Source organism: Diospyros lotus, chromosome 1, assembly GCF_014633365.1.
Source record: "Diospyros lotus cultivar Yz01 chromosome 1, ASM1463336v1, whole genome shotgun sequence".
Classification (NCBI taxonomy): domain Eukaryota; kingdom Viridiplantae; phylum Streptophyta; class Magnoliopsida; order Ericales; family Ebenaceae; genus Diospyros; species Diospyros lotus.
In genome coordinates this window covers 24,875,496-24,887,004 of record NC_068338.1, presented here as the reverse complement: position 1 = coordinate 24,887,004, position 11,509 = coordinate 24,875,496, and the positions used below count along the sequence as shown (strand labels likewise).

Here is an 11,509-nt window from a genome sequence, read left to right as displayed (position 1 = left end):
GACTAAGAAAAATGAGTTTCTGGAGGCCAAAACCCAAATCAAAGGCATACAACAAGTTTGATTTTGTTGGCAATTGCTTGACATCAGACCCTGACAGTTTCTTTGCAATAGCCAGATATTTTTGTCCCAACGCCTACCTAGCTCACTGGGCAACCAAAATGCAGAACCAGTCTGAATGCCATAATCACACTGGGCGTAACATAAGCAGTCAGATAGATTTACAATATAACCAGAATGTGAAATCACTCAAAAGTGGTAGCTTCGCCAGTGATACCTCATATAATGTGGAGACTTGAGGTTCCACATTTGAATTTAGTGCCCACTGATTGCTAAGGTGGTTGCCAGTATAAGGTCCACTAGTTTAAAAGCGAAATGACTTGTGATATTGTAAAAGGTGATTCTTATCAAGAGTTTTTTTTTTTTTCAAATATTCTGAATGATCAGTGCACTGATCCTTTTAACAAATTAGATGACTAATATGCTAACCGCTTTACCAAATTAGAAGACAACACGCTATAGTTACCCAAGTTTCTTCTTTTGCTTAGCCAACAAAAAAACAGAGTATTGTAAAAAATAATGTGTACAAATTGCACAGTGATTGAAATACATTCTTTGATCTGAAAAAAGAAAAGGCTGCAGTCTCAGTCCCATTAAGCGAAAAACTGGCAAACCATATATATTAATTTCTCATCTATATGGCAAAACCATGTATGTGTATAAGCCAATACATATTTACAAGCTTGCACTATACGGCACATTTCCTAAAGAGCATATCTTCACATTAGAAAAGGCAATGAATGAGCTTGAAAGATCAAGAAAAACTGCTATATATGCTAATCTAGTTATTCATTGATCAGGAATGCAAACAATCAACAAAACTCAAGAATCGCCCAATTGCACCACCGAGAACTCCACAGTCAACTGGGCGTGGTCCGAAAGAGAGTAATTTTCAGGCCACATCCCATTTTCAACCTCCTGGGGAAGGAACATTGCCTTGTTGACAGTGAAGCCAATTGTAGTTTCTGTAGAGTGGGTGCTAAGCAATTCTTCTGTTCCCACTCCATTTTCTTCATTGTCTTCTTCCAGATGGACTGGACCGCAAGGATTCCACACCCCCTTCAAAGACGGTTCCAAAAAAGCGCTTAGTGAGGCAACCTAAGTTTTATTTAACCATAAGATGATAAAAAGCAAGCAAGTTCACTTGAAGAAATTAAAGTAAGAAACAGCACGAGCAAAGTAAATACAGTGAGGTCTGATAGATCAATAACACCATCTCCATTTGTGTCCATGTGCTCCCATAACTTTTTCATGTCTTCAGTAGATAGGGCATCTTGACACTGGCCACTCAGGTTTAACTGTCCATCAACACACACAAATAAGAACAAGATTAAAAAAACAAAAGAAAAATATAGATAAAATAAATTAAAGGTATCAAATCATAACGGAAGCAATTTAAACTCAAAACATTATTTACTGTTCCAAGAGCTCGGGAAAGCTGAGAATAGGTGATGCAACAACCATCTGTTTCAAGGAAGTCCAGAGGGCCAATGCCTTTTGTTGACAAGTTGTGTAACAAGTTCTGCTGAGTGACAATTCCAAAACAGAAAAGGAAAACAAAGGTAAGCAATTCACCATCATTTTCATAAATTAACAACCACAATAAAACCAATCAAATGTTCTATGCTACGGACATTGATGTTACCAAGAACTGCTTCCATGAAGCTTTCTTTAAGTGGCCTGAGGTGTTTTCTAGGATTGCGAAACCAAATAAAATCTACTCCACATACATTGCCTCTGTGGTTACGATGACTAATCCACTGAAAAATAAACAAATACTTAAGTGTCTTTATTGCAAAATGCTCAGAAATAAACAATGATGGGCGCACACAAACCTTAGAAAAATCTTCACCATCATTGTTGTAGGGATGAAAAATGTCATATGAAGAGATAAAACCTTGTGATTGCAAAAACTTATAGACGTTCCCCTTCTTACTGCCGTTCCAATCCCTATAAAAAGTTTTGAGTATTGGAGGAACCAGATAAGATATCTTATATTACTATCATTTAAGAGAGAGAGAGATTTATCATGTTAACTTCTTAGGTTGCTTAGAGCTTACCCACATAAAATGACAGGAACAGATGGGAGTTTATAGTCATGGCAGTAAGAATCTATGTAATGTAAAATCTTGTACACCTACAGGAAAAAAACCAAGGCAAGGTGAGGCAATTGGAAAAAGTAGATCTAGAATTAGCTAATGGCATAAATCTCTGGGTCTATCAAAACCTAAAATACAGTAACTCCAAACCATCACCTGTTTCAGCCGGACAAAACAGTAGCTGGAATCATGAGGAAAAATTAAGTGTGTGTTCACTATAAGAACTTCCTTCTTCTCAGTAGCTTGGTTTTGAGAAGCATGATGAAGTAATTCAACATGTAGAATTTGAGCTACACGATCACCTATGTCATTAAAGAGAAATTCTTGGTAGTTCATTACTCGGAAGTGATTGCAGCTCACTGCTATTAGCAGGCCTGTTCCAAGACGACAAAAATATTCTCAAAACATTGCTTTGTGTAAACAAAGTTAGTCCTAAATCCCAATTCAAACTATATAAAAAGAAAATCATAGTAATTACCAATAATAAAGAAATTTTTCATTTTCATTTTAGCAACTATGAATTATAATGTAGTTGCATGACCCATAATCATATGACAATTGGCCACCACTTGGGCAAGGGTTCATTGGGCAATAACAATAGGTTGTAATAGGGCTGGACTAGATTGTGAAAAGATCCTTTCTTCTGAAAATCCATGATTGATTGCCTCCACCATATGTGTACATCTACTTATATGTTATATTTGTATCATGAGTATTATAGTGTAATATATTATTCAAATTGTAAAATATGGATTAAGTTGGTAAGGGTTATTTAAAATGAATTTATCATAGCTGTGATGCTGGATCTGGTACCCAGGCCAGACCGTGAACCTCCTGCAGTTGGCTTTGCTGGGGCATCCTTTGCTCAAATGGTAACCATCCGTTGCATCTCAATGGTGTTATTTCCTGTTTTTGATATAGGGCTGCAGTGAGAGATGTCAAAGGTTTATGGCTGAAACAAGGGTTACCCTTTCATTGCCCAAACAGATCTGAGCAAGGTGTTTCATGACTACTCTGTTATGGTTGGACCTGTTGATATTGTCAGAATGGAGAAGTCTGTTAGCTGAAGCCGGATCTTCCTCATTGCTAGTTTTTGATTATTTGTTGTTTCGGCTATGAATTTCGGGTTCTTTCCTTTGTTTGTTTGTCCTATTGTTTTTTGGTAGTAGAGACCTGGGTGTGGTTTAGTGTTGTAGTGTAGTTAGAGAGGCTTCCTGCCATTTGTGTTTGTTTATCTTGTATTGTGTTGTGTTGATTCTATTTTTTGTGTTGTTGGGCTAATTGGATTTTTTAGTCTTGACTGTTGCTTTTGGAGTTTGGCTTAAGTTGTGGCTCAGTGCATGTGGTACCTTGCCTGGGTTTCCTCAGTGCATTTCCGCCCCTTGTGGGGTGTTAGGGATATGTATTCAGCACAAAAAGAAAAAGTACCCCAATAAGGAAGATTAGATGGGCACCAAGCCCGCCTTTGTTCCAGGGGAAGTCCCATTCCACTTCATCCCATCTAGCAACCAAACATGACCTTGGTTCTGAAAAATTAGTAATATAAAATCACAAACTACCCCACATACTACTACAACCTCCAAATATGTTGGTATATTTTTTGTTCTCAACATACAATTCTCTGATAATCAATACAATTATATTGGTTCAACAGCCATAAAAGAAAAAGAACAAAGTTCCTGATGTTGAATAATCTCTTGAATTTTAAAAGGCCTTCCCAAAATCTCAAGGGGCTGTAGGAGCCCAGATTTGCTGGCTCCTACCCCTGTCCCCTTGGCTGTCCCACCAATGAGAATAAGCCACTTTACCAAATTTATACACATCATCAAATAGTGATTATCCCAAATTAACGGCAAAAAACTAAAAGTTCTTCTTCCAAAATCCATTATGCAATTAACAAGAAAAAACTCATCTCTTCCAGATAAAAAAATTCATCTATTCTGTCTGAAAATATTTTGTCTGGAAGTATTCTGTCTGGAAAAAAACTCATCTCTTCATCTGGAAGAGATGGGTTTTTTCCTGTTAATTACAGAATGGATTTTGGGAGAAGAACATTAAGTTTTTGCTGTTAGTTTGGGATAATCACTGTTTGACGATGTGTATAAATTTGATGAGGTGGCTTATTTTCATTGGTGGGACAACCAAGGGGACAGCTGATCTGGGCTCAGGCTGTAGACCTCATGGTCCTAAATGTATAAGATCAGTTTTTTATTTGTTTCTATAACAAATCTATCAATGTGACCAAGGAACCAACATCTTGACATTTCCTTCCTTCTGCCATCACAATAGTTATGAACTCTTATAACTAGAATCCAAAGATATATGCCAATATAATAGAATCTCCAAAATGTGATCATAACATGATTGACTGACCAAATAAAACCACTTGTGACTATAACATGATTTTTTTTTCCCTGTAAATGAAGTAAACATTAAACAAGAAAAAGATGCATAAGCGTCTACAAGAAACAACCTGGGGAAAACTCCGCAAAAAGACAAAAAAACATTACAACACTCTCGCTAGGATAGGAAACACCAAAGCTACAGCCTCAAACATGCGAGGCATAAAGAAGAAAGAAAACACCAGAAAGAAACATATAAGAAAGGGAGAACAGCATCAAGCCTCCCAACAATACAGATGGCCTAATACATACAATCGCAAAGAGAGGGAGACCATAATGACCTAAAAAAGCAAATGGGAGGCAAATCTTCATCGAAAGATATGAAGTTCAAATGTCTCACAGGAGTATTTTTGAAAGCAATTCGGATCTTAAGCATGTAAAGAAGCTTTCTAACAGAATTGTGCCATTATGTTATTCAAAAATTGCTTAGAAGGTGAGAGGACACCCTCTGAAACACAAATGGAATGTCAGAATAAAGAAACAGATAGATTCAATGACTAAGAAAGACATCTCTAGTCCATGGGGCTCCCTGCTCTGCAAGGGTTGAGAGAGGGTCGTTTCTGCATGCAGCCTTACCATTCAAAAATGCTGTTTCCACAATTCAAACCCATAATCTTCCAGTCACAGAGGAACAATATTTTATCGTTTTACAAGCCCTGCCAACATATAAATTCAACGAATTTTCATGCCAAAAATGCAACAAAAATATGTTTCTTGTTCAACATATAGTAATGGAATGAAACTCATTTTAACCACTGAGGTTTGCAGTACCAAGTCCATTTTTAAGAGTAAAATTAGTGATGCATTTGTACTGTAAGTAGGACATACATGAATTTGGAATAAAATACACACTTTATTTGCTCCTCCACTAGACATTTACTTAAATATTATGCACACACTCAACATTGTTGAGTTAGATTTTTGTGATTTTCTACAAAACAACTTTTCCAAGGTTTCAGCATTAAGTTTCAAAATAAGGTTTGCAATGTTTCAAATCTAAATAATTTACATTAACTTTCAAAACCTGCCAAGACATGTTTTGAAACTAGTCATCTGATCAAAAAGGAGCATGCTTTGCATAATGTTTCAGAACACACCTTCCCCTATTTCAAAGCAAAATATATTTCTCCAGTCCTAAAATTATAAGCATAGCTGCTTTTTCAGAGTGTTTAGAAATATATCTTCTCATGTTTCAAAACTAAATGTACCTTAAACAAAAAGCATATTGGTTTCATATTGTTTCAAAATGTTTCATTATTTTATAAAATATTTTGCAAAAGAAACTGAAACCATTATTTTTTAAGCTGAAAGTATTCTTCAAAATTTTTTTTTTCAAAAATTGAAAATCTCCTTCTCCTCAAGTATTTTGGAGCCAAAACTTAAAAGGACAAGAAATGACTTTTGATTGGATATAGCTTTTTCAGATATCATTTCTTCTACTTCATCAGTTGTCTTACAGTATTCCATGTCGGTGCAGGAGAAAAAGATAGAAGTTTTGAAAGGCCAATGTTTCAAAACATAAAACATTATGTTTTGAAACTTATATGACAGAAATTCAGTTTATATTAAAGAGATCAGTCCCAATGGCTACTTTTTGAAAAGCTGCTTCAAGGTGGTCTAAAAATAGACATAGGTTCTGAAGAAGTCACACAGTGCTGCAAAATCCAAAAAGCTTAAAGACATGCAAAAGCTCTCAAACCATAAAAAGCTTTCAAAAGGCTTCCCAAGCTCTCAGTCTCATACATCATCCAAGGGGAAGTAAGATCTTTCTTTGTATTGCTTTATTTGATTGTACTTAGACACACACAGGTGTAGCACAGTCTATATTCCTATCTCATTTGTTCCTTGCTTATATTTGGCGTGGAAAGCCACCAAGGTGTAAAGTCATTAGGTAAGATGTATCAAAGGTTTTAAGGTGAACCTTCAAAACCTCTGGTCTGCTTTTTTTATTAGTGAAGTACCTCCTAAAAGAGAAGCTTGGAGAGAGTGGAGTAGGATGGAGCCAAACCATTACATATTGCTTGCGTGCATATCTTTCTATATTTTCTCTTAAATCTTGTTAAAAACAACTAAAGTTAAGTTTTTGACTAATCAAATCTTTCAAAATAAACTGAGATTATTGTGATCATTTAGAAAAATCAGCTTGTCACTCAAATTTAGGAATGTCAAATGGGCTGGCCTAGGCCCATCTGTGGCCCCAAAGAGATGATTGGGGCTGGGCCCAGCTCGTTCATGGGACAAGCTAAGCTTGGGCCTAGCATGTCAAGCAAACACAGGGCCTGACTCGGCCCATGAGCCCGCCAAGGCAAGTCAAGCCAGGCTGGCACATCAAGCTCATAGGTCGGGCCAAGCCTGGGCTTACGAGCCTGAACAAGCAGAGCCAGTAGAAGCTCGCCGGGCTGGCCCATTTTTTATATAGTTTTAAACTTACTTTCAAAAATTATATTTATTTATTTAGTGAATAGGATATAAAAATATTTTTAAAAATACAAATTCCACTTTTAAAATAAAAATTTAGAACTTAGAATTTAGTAGTCAAAAGTTAAAAGTTTGAACATTGGAACTTTTATCTTTTAATAGTTTCCACTTTCTAGTTTCTAATGATCCAGTTACACTTTTAAAACTATATTAAATTTTATAAATATTTAAAGTTATAAAAAGTCCAACCATTCACCATCCAACGTTTCTCATTCGAGAAATATATATTTAGCATTTGTTTAAGGTGATTGGCTTTGTGTATGACTATATATAATTGTGTATGAGATAAAAAAAATTTAAGTTGATTGATGTTGATATATAACTAACTTTTGAGCTTCCACTTTTTAGTTGTTGCTAACATTCCTATTTTAGAAAATGAATTTAGGCCAGGCTCAACGGGTTGAGCCCAACAAGCTGGACTTCCTGGGCTGGCGGGCCTAAGCTGGCCCAAGCTTTTTTCTAGGTTAGGTCAGGCCACAGGCCCAAACATGCTGGGCTCAGCCTGGCCCCATCTAAGGGACTGAACTGAGCCTGGCAGCCTGTTTGACATGCCTACTCAAACTGGCAAATCTGTTTTTGAAAAACATCAGATTTTATATTAAGTTTCAAAATACAGAAGCAAGCACGTGCATTAAGTTTCAAAATAACCTATTTTATTGAGTATCTATATCATCTCATTCATAAAGTTTGAAAACAATTGTAACACTGATACCCAAAGTCTCGAAACCAAAAATCATAAAGTTTCAAATCTAACTACATAAAGTTTTGAAACTTACTGCAGTTTTTCTACAGCAAATTTTAAATTTTCCAGTTTACTCCCCCCCCCCCCCCCCCCCCCCTCCTCTCCCGCCCAGGGGTGAAATTCCCAAAGTTACTACACTAATAAACATCTTGGCAATTCAATTTAATCTCCTTTTCACTCCCATTATCTCTTTCTTTAATAGACTTGTTTTCCTATGTAATGGATTTCAGCACATCTATACACTGGAGAGTATCTTTCAAAGCCATTCATCCCCACATTTAAGATATCAGCCAAGGATAGTTTACTTACACTGCAGCTCAAATAAACAATGAAGATGCAAGCTTACATTAGCTTCTTTGCCAATATCCTCCCCTCTTACTAATATATTGTTACAAACCTAGGGGTAGAAGGGACTATTGGGCTATAACTGCTGTAACTAACAGGGGTTAGTAGTTGCATATTGTTAGGGAGTTATAAGGGTTAGTAGCTGAATATGGTTAGAGAGTTATAAGGCAGTTACATAACAGCCTGAGGTCGGGCCTTTAAGAAGGCTGTTGTAAAAGTGGAAGGCAGCTTTGGAATAACAGAAGTTCTATTCTCTCCCTCTCGTATTCTCTCTTTCTCTCTGTTCTATCTCTCGACCCATCAGTTTCTCTTCCCAATTTTATTCCTTGCTCAGTAATTCTCCAAGAATTACCTAATTGTCCGACCCTTCATCTGAGGGCGTGACATATATTTCCAATATATACAAATAAGGGGAGCACTTTCTGATACATGATTTGTCATACTTCAGTGTGTTGTAAGTTCTTTAGCTGCAAGAAGTTAGTGTCAACATGATACAAATACTGAGCCATTGCAGCAAACATTACAGCTACCAGGAAGCAGTACTAGCTCGGGAAATTATCAAACTGAAGAGGGAAGCATTCTAATTAGCAAAAGAGAAGTTAGGAAGAAGAGAAGGCCTCTTCAGTAATTGGATTAGAGGATTAATGAGCTGGATTTGATAAGCTGGGGCTATGATTGCAAACCAACTAACGACTGAGATTAACCTCTTGTTAGGCAGTCGAAGTAGTTATGTTCTAGCAGATGGTTGTTAGGGTGTTTAAACAGTTGATTGTTAGTTAGTATCGACAGCAACTACATTGTATAAAAGGGGAAAACCCCTTTGTAGTGAAGAATAAGAAATGGATTCAGTTTCTTCTCCAATCTTTTCCTATTTCTTCTCTGTAATTTCTCTCTTCTCTATTTTCTCCCTATTCTCCAGCTTTGCACAAACCCAACCCTCAGGAGCTGATCACTGGCTCTCACAGTGAATCTAAATCCTATTACGACACCAGGCATTTTTGGAAGTAGTTCTAGTTACATGATTTATCACACTCGACGTAAGATGGCTATAGTTCATATGCTGCAAGGACTTACTATCAAGACCAGGGCTTTTCTGGAATTGATATATCTCATGGAAAAATAACACATTGCATATCATTAGTATTCTCAACATAAATCCACTCTGTTATATACAAATAATTCTTGATTGAGATTTTGGTTTTGCAACTACATGAAAGTACAGCCATGTTTTTTCCTGAAATTTCACATATCAATGCCACGATTTATAATACAAATACATATGGAAAAACATTATCTAAACTCAAGTCCTGAATCCAAATCTTGTAGTTTTTTTCTTTTTTTTTTGGCTGAAAAATCCTTTTAGTTTTGTGTTGAGGACCTGGAAAGGTGATCATATCTTTCTATATTTCTTGACAAAGACACATCAAATTCTAGCAACATTAACAGCTCATTTGCTGAGAAATTAGCCCACCATGGACTTCTATATAAGTTCACAAAAAAATGAAGAACAAAGAAAGTTATAACAATATATCGTAAAGCACAAACTGCTCCTACCTGTAATGCACAATGTTAAAATTCAGGGAATTATGCATGAATTCATAATAATTTAAACTACAGTCATTAAGAAAAAGTAACAACTGGTGGGAAGCCAATCCAAGAGAAGAATTAGGAAGAATATCAAGTTTAAGAAGAAAATTTAAGATATGATAGAACAAAAATGAAGCATAATCCACACGCTACGTTTAGACAGAATGATTTAATAATTTGCATAAAAAATTTAGAACATCATAAATTCATGCTTTAAAGATACCTGTATGAAATCTAGGTTATCAGTACAAATTATGACTAAATCAAATAATTCAAGACTTCTCCAGAACCTTGAACAAGGTTTCTACAGCAAACCTTACCAGAGAGAAAAACGAATACACATTGTGCAATAATAGAGATGACAACCAACAAAAATAAAAAGACAACCCAGCCAAGAATAACAGATATGGATTCAAAAGAAAAATTAACATGACAATTAAGAAATAGAAGGAACAAAAATCAGTCAACGTACCATCTCCCCTGTTATTTGTACGAGCAAGTTTGTAAGTCGCATAACCTGCATCTCCAAGTCTTTTCTCATACATACTGGCAAGTTCTTGATTGTTCACCCAGAATTCCTAAACCAAAACAAGTTAAATAAATTGCGGAAGATCCAAAATATCATTTTTAAAAATTAAAACCATCTTCCGGACTTCCACTGGACAGTACATATACGGTCATCTCAAATTCACAAACTATATACCTGTAAACATATTATTGAGGAACCTAAATTGAGCAGCCCATCCAGTATGCTCTCATTCCGCCTAAGCCAGAGTTCACGGAACTCGCTCTCACAAATCTGAGACATGAGTCACGAAAATTGTTACCTGAGTGAAAGCAAAACCAAATCAAAGCAACTTTAATTCTCACGCTAGAATCTCAAGGCATACCTGGTCGTGCAAACGTTTATAGATTGGAGCAAGAATATTGAAAGTAGTACATGAGAGGCGGCCAAGGGAATTAGAACCAGGAGACTGCTCTTCTAGATCACAAGAATCTTGATTTGAGAAACCCATGTACTCACAGATGCGTGCGCTACAGAAAACCCAAAAATCACGCGTGTTAAATGGAAAGTTCTCACGGAACTTTCATCAAACACTTAACATAACCCATCAAATCCGGCATATATAGCCACCGACGACGCGAGAACAATCAACAAGAGGGAAAAGTCGTCTAATCCTACGCAAGAAGCAAGAGGCAAGTTTCAAGCATGAGAAAGAAAATCCTCGGTAACAAGGAAAAACCTGTTGGGCGAAAATCAATTGAAGGGAGGCGTGCAATGGGTGAGGAGAGAGAAAAGTGAACAATCTTCACTTCACATGTCTCGCAAAGAAACCACAAACCCAAATGGGTGGTAGCGTGAAGACACAGATGGCGGCTTCATTTTTTATGTTCTGGAAACAACGGTTAGTAACCGAAACACTTTTTCATGTAGTTTCAAATCGGCAATTACATCAATCAAAGAGGGTTTGGATGAATGAATAAGATCCAGAATCTATCGGAAAGGAAATCCACCCAAAACAGAATATTATAATACTGTACATATCTTTTTCCTATTTTTCAACCTATAATAATAACATTAAATTATTTAACGTTAAATTAATGTTAATTAATTATATATTATATTTTTATTAAAAGAGGTGATGATAAGTAAAGAAAATAATGTTATTGATATAATTAATATCACCATGAAGATTTTTAATATTATTATTAATAAAATTCTGTTTAAAAATATTTATTTATTGTGACGGTGGCCGACACCCAGTTGGCCGCCTAACCATGAGAATTCGTGGCATACA

At 36.1% G+C, this 11,509-nt stretch overlaps 1 protein-coding gene across 2 annotated transcripts; it reads right to left on the bottom strand.

The window, feature by feature from the left end:
• Positions 1-663: 663 nt before the first annotated feature.
• On the bottom strand, positions 664-11,210 carry LOC127810369 (uncharacterized calcium-binding protein At1g02270-like). 2 transcript variants are annotated; one of them, XM_052349811.1, is made up of 11 exons: positions 10,955-11,210; positions 10,601-10,745; positions 10,414-10,509; positions 10,183-10,288; positions 2,313-2,530; positions 2,118-2,194; positions 1,893-2,007; positions 1,692-1,817; positions 1,475-1,582; positions 1,245-1,355; positions 664-1,116 (listed from the first exon to the last, which is right to left on the bottom strand). In XM_052349811.1, the coding sequence occupies exons 2-11, from the start codon at positions 10,724-10,726 to the stop codon at positions 880-882; spliced, it is 1,320 nt and encodes a 439-aa protein (XP_052205771.1). In that variant the 5' UTR covers positions 10,727-10,745; positions 10,955-11,210; the 3' UTR covers positions 664-879. The 2 variants fall into 2 exon arrangements, with proteins under 2 accessions (XP_052205771.1, XP_052205779.1); XM_052349819.1 differs by having other exon boundaries at positions 1,475-1,579; positions 10,601-11,207.
• Between the last annotated feature and the right edge of the window lie 299 nt (positions 11,211-11,509).

What these genes read in the sequence shown, in the direction of transcription:
- LOC127810369 (XM_052349811.1), bottom strand. Translation starts at nt 10,726, where the DNA reads ATGGGTTTCTCAAATCAAGATTCTTGTGATCTAGAAGAGCAGTCTCCT. An exon ending in CCTCAATAATATGTTTACAG is followed by an intron (nt 10,289 to 10,413) that starts GTATATAGTTTG and finishes GTTTTGGTTTAG; the next exon opens with GAATTCTGGGTGAACAATCA. An exon ending in GTTCCTGTCATTTTATGTGG is followed by an intron (nt 2,008 to 2,117) that starts GTAAGCTCTAAG and finishes AACTTTTTATAG; the next exon opens with GGATTGGAACGGCAGTAAGA.